The sequence below is a fragment of the Chelonoidis abingdonii genome, chromosome 3 (genome assembly GCF_003597395.2).
Source record: "Chelonoidis abingdonii isolate Lonesome George chromosome 3, CheloAbing_2.0, whole genome shotgun sequence".
NCBI classification, from domain to species: domain Eukaryota; kingdom Metazoa; phylum Chordata; order Testudines; family Testudinidae; genus Chelonoidis; species Chelonoidis abingdonii.
Window position 1 is genome coordinate 197,009,634 of NC_133771.1, and position 9,802 is coordinate 197,019,435.

Below are 9,802 nucleotides of genomic sequence, written 5' to 3' on the forward strand. Positions count from 1 at the left end.
TCCCATCAATGGGAGGGCCATAAATTGACCATATGTGGCCCTTTGTCACAAACATGGCAGACACCTGCGAAAAGGAAGGTGCTTGCATACATTGCCTCTGGACAACATGGAATGGAATGGAAATCACCACAGTGTTGAAGAGTTAGCAAGACTAAAATGAACTAACAATGTTAAGGTATCACAGAGTGCAAAGTTCTATTGCTGTAAAGTTTGGAATCTTCTTAGTGACATGGTTATCCCTCTTTCCATCTATCCAACTCATCACACTATCAGATAACTAGGTATAAGGCAAACAGATATAAATATGGGCAAGAAAAGTAGGAAGCAGCCTGCCTCTTTCACCTGTCCATTGTTATCATCAATACCGTGATTTCTATTGTTTCATTGTAACATGAATGGATCTAGCTATCCAGCCATCCTGTGTTTACTATCATGGCATATGAGTACCTATAGTGTTGAAATTACAATAGAACAGAGCCCGGGTAGTTCAAGAAAGAAATCACATACTGCTCAATATGGGAGGCCAGATTAAATTAAATTGGGGCCCACTGGTTCTGGCATCTAAACATCATCACTGCTGAAGATGCAATAGAAATAGAAAACAAACAACCATATTTTTACTATTTTTTTTTTTGCAGGTAACTCCCTCTTTGTTTAAAAATAGTTGTCTTATTTTGTTCATCATTGAAGACAGACATTTAAAGGAAAACTTCTTTTATTTATTAGAACAATCAGAATTGTTGGTATAGAGGATGGAAACAACAATGTGGTGTAAATATTAATATATGAAGTCTGTTTATGCCAGCAACAATCTGAGAAATTTGGAAAAGGGTATAGAAAGCCATGAGGAAGCAAAAGAGCTACAATTCTTGATCAGTGACAATAGTGATAGTAATTTATAGCAGTATCACTTGAAATATCACACCACCCTGATTTCGTATTAGCCAATCTTGAAAAGGAAAATATATTAAATGGATGACATGCTTCATTTTTTCAAATATTATCTACCATTTCAGCTGCTCACATCCCAGACGCGGCTCCAGACAATAACAGAACAGCTGAATCTAATGACAATCAAAGGCAACATTAATGTCTACTCTAAAAAGTTAATGCACTTCAAGGGTTGTTGGCACCAAAAAGAAACCGAGTTGTAATAAGCAAATACTAAAATCCAACAATGAATTAGTCAGGTATTTCACTGGCTCACGAGCAGGATAACCTGCACACAAAAGAAACTAAAAAGTTAAGATGAACAATGCATTTTCCTGGCAACATAAAAGTAATAAATAAATATCATATTAAGTAGAATAATCTCAAAAAGCCAAAGAAGAATCCCATTTCAGTTCACCTTTCCCTAAAGTTAATAGTTATTCTGCCACCTTCAAACACAAAACTAAATATTGTCAGTGACAGGATTCAAGTATTGCTATTGGCTATTTAGAGTACCTAGCAGGATGTGATGTGAAGCAGGAATCAAAATGAAGTGTGGTTTTTGTTGTATTAGTTTTTTAATATCCTGTTCACGGGTTCTAACAGGATACATAATAATTTCACTCATTTGAGACAAACATAGTTTAATAAGTGGCCAACTTTATGCTTGTTTTTTCCATCCCCCAAATTTAATGTTGGAATCAATTTAATGTTCCTAAATCAACATAATTTGAAAGCAGAATTAAGTAAGACATCACAAATGTGTTAACCTTTCTGCATTTTATTATCATGAGACTGTCTTTAAAAATAAAATACAGCACAGATAAAATGTTTGGACGTTGAAAGAAGCTTTTCAAACTAAACTCAAAACTAAACTGTCTAATTTCCGCATATCTTGCTCATTTCAGACCATTACAGCATGTTGGATTGAGTAACAAAAAGAGCTTTTAAATTTGGTTCTTAAAAGTGAACTGCAGCACTTCTAAAATAAATACAAAAATCGTTTAACCTCCTAAATCTTTTAACAGTAGATATGTGCAGACTTTAAAATTATGAATACATTTTAATACAAAGTACTTGAAAATCATTTAATCTTTAACTTACAGCTCAGGACCTGACTTCAAGGTTCTGTGTTTCTTCTAAAAGAGCTGATTGTGCTGTATATTGTGCATTTCTAATATGTGAGATTTTTTTTTTCTTCTTGTCAAGAAAACAGAGCAACCTTGAGCTTTTCTGCTAACAAGCTGCTGTACATTATTTTCCCCATTCTTCATACACAGACGCAGCCAAGGATTCTGGGCAGGCTAGTCCAACAGTCAACTTCCCATCCTAAAAAGTACTATCATTAAAACTGTCCTTACAAGGTGTCTAAAGTTCCACAAGCCAGGTGCGTGGCTCGTGTAAAGCAGCATGGCTCCATTGGTTTCAGTGGTGCTACACCAATTTCAATGGAGCTCCTACGATTTATACCAGCTGCAAATATAGTCCTAATGCACATGATTGCAATACAGATGGTCTTACACAGACTGAAGAAGAGCCTAGTGCTTCGTTCCAGCATGGGGTGTTTGTAAATGGTATCAGCACTCGCAGTGAAACATGGAACCCTGAGCTCAGTTCTTAACAGTTACTAAAGCTTTCAACATAGTTGTTACATATATTTATAATTTTAAGGCAACACATGAATTCTGCAAATGACTTAAAATCTTAATTTTTTTTTGTTTAAAGTCTTCATTTGAAAAAGAAAAGAAAAGAATTTAACAATTTCACTTCACCTTCAATTCAGTAGGAAAGTATTGTATCACTTTTGTCTCGGTGCCCGGCAGAACATAATCAGAGTTCTCCTAGATAGGGTAAAAATACCTGCTAGCCACCTGCTTCTACCAACTTTGAATGGTAGCAGTGGGCCCCCTTTCTACTCTTAGTTACACTAGTATAAATCCAGAATGAAATAAGTGACCTATTCTGGATTTGTATTGCTGTGCCAGAGAGTTACAGGCTATGGCCTAGTGTTCCCACAATGTCCTGAAACAATCTGTGAACTGAGCTTTCTCTGCTCTTGGCATGTTGTGATGTGCAAAAAGTCACAAAATCTTCTGAAGTTTTTCAGGTAAGTATGTACTGAAGGATGTTTAAAAACATATTATTGATTCAATGTTTACAGCTATACAGAACTGTACCCAGCCATTCTGTAAATCTGTATTTAGGGGACCTAATTCAGTACTCTAGGGAAAAGAGACGAGTTACTCCACTGCATAGTGCTCCAACTATGCAATGGAGTAAAACTGACTCATATGCCACATTCTGAAACAGCCATGCCAGTGAGAATGCAGCTGCCTACCATACCCTGATGTGGAAATGGTTTGAGGCTGCCATGGGAGAGGCTAGCAGCTGATGGGAATTTGTTAACTCCTTTGCACATGAGGCATAATCAATCAAAGATGCAGGACCTGCTGTTCACTGCTCAAAAAACTCCTTGTAAACTGGTGCAGAGCAACGCACAGATATGGAGCAAAATGGGTACCATTTTAGACACTCCTAGTTATGGTACAGGGATTGATCTGCTATGCTGATCTGCTATGGTTATGCTGCCCATCAGAGCCTGATCAACTATGGTCTATACTACCATACTGGGAGGGGAGGTCTATATCCATTATTCAGTGTTAATCCTGCCTGTATTTTCACCAGCTGCATTTGCTCAACATTGGTCATAAAATTTGGACTTTGAGGTAAGGGCCATGCCTTTTGACAAATCTCCTTGCCAAAGTCCCTCAGGGAAGAATGGAGGGGTCCCAGCAGGGCTGCTGTGGGGAAAAGTATATTACTAATGGTTCTGATCTAATTCAGCTGCAGCACAGACATTGTCACTAGTTCAGAATGTGGACTAGGAGGTTTGAACCATGACATTTTTGCCATTGGAACAACACAGCCTAGTCCCTACCTGTGTTACCAGCATCTACATGCCTAGACTAAATGCAAAGTTACTTTAGCTCCTCATGCATTCTGGCAGAATTTAACCAGAAGCACAGCATATGTGGCCTGTTTCTGTGGCACTGCAGCTGCCACTACTGTGTACCAAATGGGGCCATCCGAGAGCGTGTAACATATGGATTATTGATCCTAGAAACCATAACACCTCAGAAGAAGCAGTAATAGTAATAGTCTGTTGGATCAATCCCTATTTATACACTGTAATCCACAGATCACGGATCGTTTATTGGCACGTCTCCACTAACAGTGGTGTGCACAGATGCTCATGCACTCTGCAACTACTAGTCTAAAGCTCTTTACAAAAGTTTGTGTACAAAAGTGACTGTGCTTGTGCTATAACCACTTTCCCAAACAAAATAACATTTATATATTTTTTAAAAAATGACCAAAAGGTGCTATTATTTTATCTATTTTGCAGTTTCATGAGCAAAATAGCAGCCTGGTCAAATTTTCACATTCAGCTTTAAAAAAATAAATAAAAAAGCAAGTAACAATAATTAATAAATACAAATAAATAACTTTGTCACCAGACCTGAGACCCTGGATGGTAAATTTCTACCTGGTATAAATTTTAGGGTGATTTTACATGAGAATAAGATAATGGCACAGCTTGCCCTGCAGCATCAGGACTTAACCAAATAAAGGATTCATGTCAGCACTTAGGCCTGATCCTATAACCCTTACTCGCACATGGTCATCAATAGAATACACTGCATTCAGTGGTACAATCTGTGGCCCCAATTCAGGGACATAAATACGCATGAACATACGTCCCTAATAGTCATATGAAAGTCAATAGGAGCACTCACATGCGCAAAGTTAAGCAAGTGTTCAACTGCTTTATTAGATCCAACAGGATTTGAGCACATGCTTAAAATAAGCATGTGGTTAACTGCTTTCCAGAATATGGCTACTTGCACAAATAAGGGATAATTGTAACAAAGATCAATCAATAACCACAGGGTTTTTTTGTGGGGGGGGTTCAACTTTTCTTGGAGCTTACAGTATCACTATAATGAAATTATTATTCTCCTGAAAACAGTTAACTTTTTGGACAATGACAAATTAAAGTATGCTACGGATCATCCCCTCCCCCCTGCACAACCTCGAAAATACATATTTTAACAGCAGAAATACAACACAGTAGGCATTATTCAATGGTTTTCAAATGATAAAATAGACAGTTAGGAGACCCCCCCCCCACTTCAGCATTAATAAACAACCACACTAGTCCTACATTAATTATAGTGTTGCAATAACAATGTTTTGCATTTTTAGTTTTCTTTGAAATTTATGCCATCTATAGATGGATAACTTCTTGTGTGTATATGGGTTTTGTTTTCTTTTTTCATCTCAACAGTTGATTTTATGCAGTGGATATGGTACTACAACATCATACCAGCTGCATGGTCCTTGTTAGCATTAAAAATTAAAGAGCAAACAAAACCTAAAGCGGCAACATTTATTATGTCAAGTCTCTTCCTCACCTCCCTCCTTTATTTATTTATTTATTTTTGCTATTTGTAACATTAGCCGCACTTAAACGATGGTGTGTAATGTATAAGAACAACAGGCTGGGTTCTCCACACTGTATCAACGTATACTCAAGAGGGCCTTTTCCCAATGGCATGGAAGCCAGTCAAAGCCATTGATGATCGATAAGCCCTTGATGGTGAGTTGTTTTTTTTAAAAAAAAAAGTGTTTTTATTCTATTAAAAATATATATAACATAGTCTTGCAGGCAGGCTGGAGCCTGTTGATGCTGCCTTCGGACGGTGATGTCTGAAGTTAATGTCAGAAATCATCGCAAAGCTAGCAAGATAACGGACCATCACATTCAGATGTCATGTACATGGTGCACATTCTCCGTGTGCTTCACATTCTCTCAGAATTTAAGCGGTCTCGAGCTTCCATCCGAAAATTGCCACACGTCACGAGTTCCCTGGGCACTACGCCAAGTGGGGGTATGTGTCGAACCTAGAGAAAGGATGGGGACAGAGGAAAAATAGGTGTAACACAGCCCAAAAGGTAAATTCTCCCCCCCCCCCTTTTTTTTTTTTTTTACAAACTGCAACTTGAATTGTCAAAAGACTATGTAACGCAATGGACTGCTTCATGATCTTAGTACGTCCTCCTACCATCCCACTAAGAATTCACAAACTCCCACATCACACATGCATGGGAATACTTCAAGCACAGTGAAAATACAGACAGTACAAATAACTCTCCAGGGGAAAAATCCTCCAGTCTTAACTAAGACTTAACTCAGTTAAAACACTGACTGACTCCAGTATTCCTCCCCTACCCGACAATCCTATTGACATCAGCCAGAGACTGGGATGCCAGATAGAGCACAGCAAATATTTTTTGATATACCACAAGCTGTACAGTTTGCAGAGACTCTTATGTCACTGAATTCAATTGCATTTAAATAACAGTGCAACTTATAGGGTGTACTGTACCTGGTGAAGTGTGAAATAAATGTTTGAGCCCTACAGGCCTGAGCCAATGTTCACTGAAGTAAGTGGGAGGTGTTCCATTGACTTCACTGGCATTGGGTCAGGCCCTAGCTGTGAAGATGGAAAAATAAATGTTTCCCCATAGCTGAATTATATAGTGAAATGCAGGCAGTGTAAAGGCCAGTCACGAATTATATATTGTACTCAAAGAAACAATATGCTAATGAACAAACAGCATGCTCAAGAGCTTGCATGTCCAACCAGTGGCAATGACAGAACCAGAGATGCATTGATTAAAATCAATCTATACATACCGACCACTGAGTCAGTTTCTATGGAAATTACCTCATAAATGTTTAAGTGTGTAGTTGAAGGGCAACTCATGAGCTACTTATCAAGATTAAATAAGAGGGTGTAGTGTAAATGGGTATAAATTAAAATAGCTCCATTAAAGTAAATAGCACTAGCCTGATTTACACCAGAGGAGAGTCCAATTCTATGTGTTTCTGAATTTAATACATATCAAAATGAAAATAAATAAGCCTGAGTTTTTCAAATGAGCCTAAATGAGTTAGGTACTTAGGGTGGGATTTTCAAAAGTGCCAAAGTAATTAAAAACACAAGTCCGATTGAAAGTCAATGAGACTTGTGCTCCTAAGTCACTTACGCATTTTTGAAAATCTTACTGACTTTCAGTATTGATGAAAGTTGGGGATCTAACTTTCTTAGACTCTTTGAGAAGTGCCAGTCAAAATATATACATCTGGATTTGGGAAACAGTGGCTTCCTTTCATGAATCCAGTGAAATGCCTGCCAGGCAGTATCGTACTCACAATCCATAATATAATTTTCCCACACTGTAAATGGTTTCCAACCTTTGCAAGGAAAATAACTAAAATAACAGCTGGTATCTTTTTTCTTTTTATACAAACTCTGCACTTCGATAAACCCTGAAACTGTATCTCATCAGATATGCAAAAGCCTTCTGAATGTCAAGCAAAGACATGGTATCGCTTATTCCTGTATTTATCTCAGCTCTTGGAAATAAATATGAAACATCTGTAGCCTAAATTCTTGCTATTGTTTCAGTCTCTTCATTATACAAATCACTCAATTTGGAGGATATTAAATACTAATGGCAAAAGCATCTGCGCAGTAAAAATACATTCCTCTTCTGAAGTTGATTGGTTTTGATATGTTATCAACTGCAATACTATTACCCAAATATTTGTTCTTATTTATTGAGACATCTTTCCACAGAGAGTTAAATATAAAAAGTTTCTTGGGACAGTAGGTCATGCTTGTATGGAATGTTACAGCAGCTTAAGAACACATTATGGATGCCATATAAATCTGTTTCAGAATTCTAACAAACTTGAACGGGCCTCAATGGTTCATGGTTTTATAACACCATTAATTTATCACACGGTTAGAAAATGTCACATTTTGTATTATTATTTTTGCTTTAGTGTTCAGGCTACAACATGTTGTCATTTCTAAGTTATGTTCTTGTTGGCTAGTTTCTGAAGTTATTTAGGTGACGCTATATATAATCTCTTAATGTAGGGGGTTCCTCGAGTACAGTGCTTGTGCTGCATGTATGTAAGCTGGAAATGAAGTGATGTGCCCAATGGATGCATCTAGCTTTTTGGTATGTGTATAAATCAAATGTGTTATTGCAGCATTTTTTTTTTTATTCATAGCATGTTTTTCATCTTTAATTTGTTAGCAATGTGTACTGTATGTGATAGATCACATATCCATCTGTATACCTAGACAGATAGCTAGATGGCTAGCTGTAGACACACCATTATTTTATATGTTTAACATGTTATAATGCAACATATAATGAAAATATGATTACTAGATATGTGTGTATTAGAATTCAACTTAAAATTAAGATATAATTGTTATGATTGTTTCATAGACAGAACAATAAGTCCTGTATATAAAATCTCTACTGCAATACTAACAACTATTAAAAAAAAAACAGTAAGAGAGAGAGAGAGAAAGACTGAACTTTTCAAGGACATTTAATGGCACTGGATCAAAAATCATGCTGTTAAATAGCTGCAAAGTACTTGTCTGGTACCTGTACCTTGAGTTTAGACACAAGACTACACCTCTGAGACCTGTTTTGTTTAGTTATTTGTCTTGTCCCAGTCAACACATTCATCTTCTTCCCCCCCTTCATCATCAAAACTACTATAGTGAATATTTGCTAGTACCCAAGAGGCAGATTCTGATCTCAGTTCCACTGGTGTAAATCCAGGGTCATTCCATTTAGGGACTCAATCCTGCAAGATGCTGAATACTCTAGTGCTGATCCAGCAAAGCACTTAGCCATGTGTTTTAATTTAAGCACATGATTAGTCTATGGAAGCTAATGGGATGACTTGCGTGCCTAAAGTGAAGTCCTTGCTTAAGTACGTTGCTAACCTGGAGACATAGTTAGATGCATTAGTGGATCCAGGCCAGAGTGCTCAGCATCTGGCAATATCAAGCCCCAAGTCAATGGAATGACTCAGGAGTGACACCAGCGGAAGTGAGGTCAGTATCAGGCCCCAGTTTATCTTATATTTTTTTCAACCATCTTACACACCTGTTCAGACAGAGTAGGGAATAACTTTCATTTCTCCCATCCTTAAATTAAAGGGAGCTTTATTTGTCTCTCTCAGAAAAAGAATACATGTTAATATTTTCTTAGCAAAAATGTCCTCTAAGGAGATGCTGGGCAAAATACAGGCAACAAATGATGCCATCACAAGAAGACAACATAACAACTTTAGGGTTTTACAGAAATAATAAAAAAAATTGTAATATTAACTCCATTACACTAGGAACAGCAAGAGACAGTATCACAGAGGTATGTGTTTTAATAATGTAAATAGATGCTGCAACATGCAGTATTTGTAAAACTGACAACATATACAGACCTCTAAGGAGAAAAGAAAACCTGAGTCCAGATTTGAAAGACAATGTATACACAACGTTTCATAAACTTATAGGTTGTACAGAATATAATGGAAGGGGAATTCCCACCCCTGATTTGTTTTCAACCAGTAAAACATTGTAAAAGAGGTTGCTGGAGTTTTAGGTCCAGGTTAGACTGATCTTGAATCCACAGGGCATAGCACAATGCATCTCACAGAATCAGCTTCTGTACATGCATGCACATGAGCAGTGGCTGATTTCACTATTTATGTCACTGGCAGAGACTGTCACTCTGCAGGCCTGATATCAGCACCTTCCAATTCATCTGTCACTTTTGGGGTTCGTTTTGTTTTGTGGGGGAAGAGGGGCTCGAAGAGTGGCGTAGTAAACAGGTGAGAGGGGGGCTGCATATATTTCATCTCTGTCCTTGAATCACACTTAATGTGGCAAAAATGGGGAGGAAAGTCCCTTTCACAAACAAAGGATACCAA

The 9,802-nt window shown here is 37.5% G+C and overlaps 1 protein-coding gene across 6 annotated transcripts in view; it reads right to left on the reverse strand.

Moving 5' to 3' along the window:
* Positions 1-1,695: 1,695 nt before the first annotated feature.
* The window catches only part of BCL11A (BCL11 transcription factor A), a 101,116-nt gene continuing 93,009 nt past the window's right edge, over positions 1,696-9,802 (reverse strand). For 4 of the 6 annotated variants that reach the window (XM_032766745.2, XM_032766743.2, XM_032766747.2 and 1 more), the window contains exon 4: positions 1,696-5,895. In XM_032766745.2, coding sequence (XP_032622636.1) covers positions 5,804-5,895 — 92 coding nt within the window. In that variant the 3' untranslated portion in view covers positions 1,696-5,803. Of the gene's footprint in view, positions 5,896-9,228 lie in introns of those variants that run through there. The other 2 variants (XM_032766744.2, XM_032766746.2) reach the window with 1 other exon arrangement.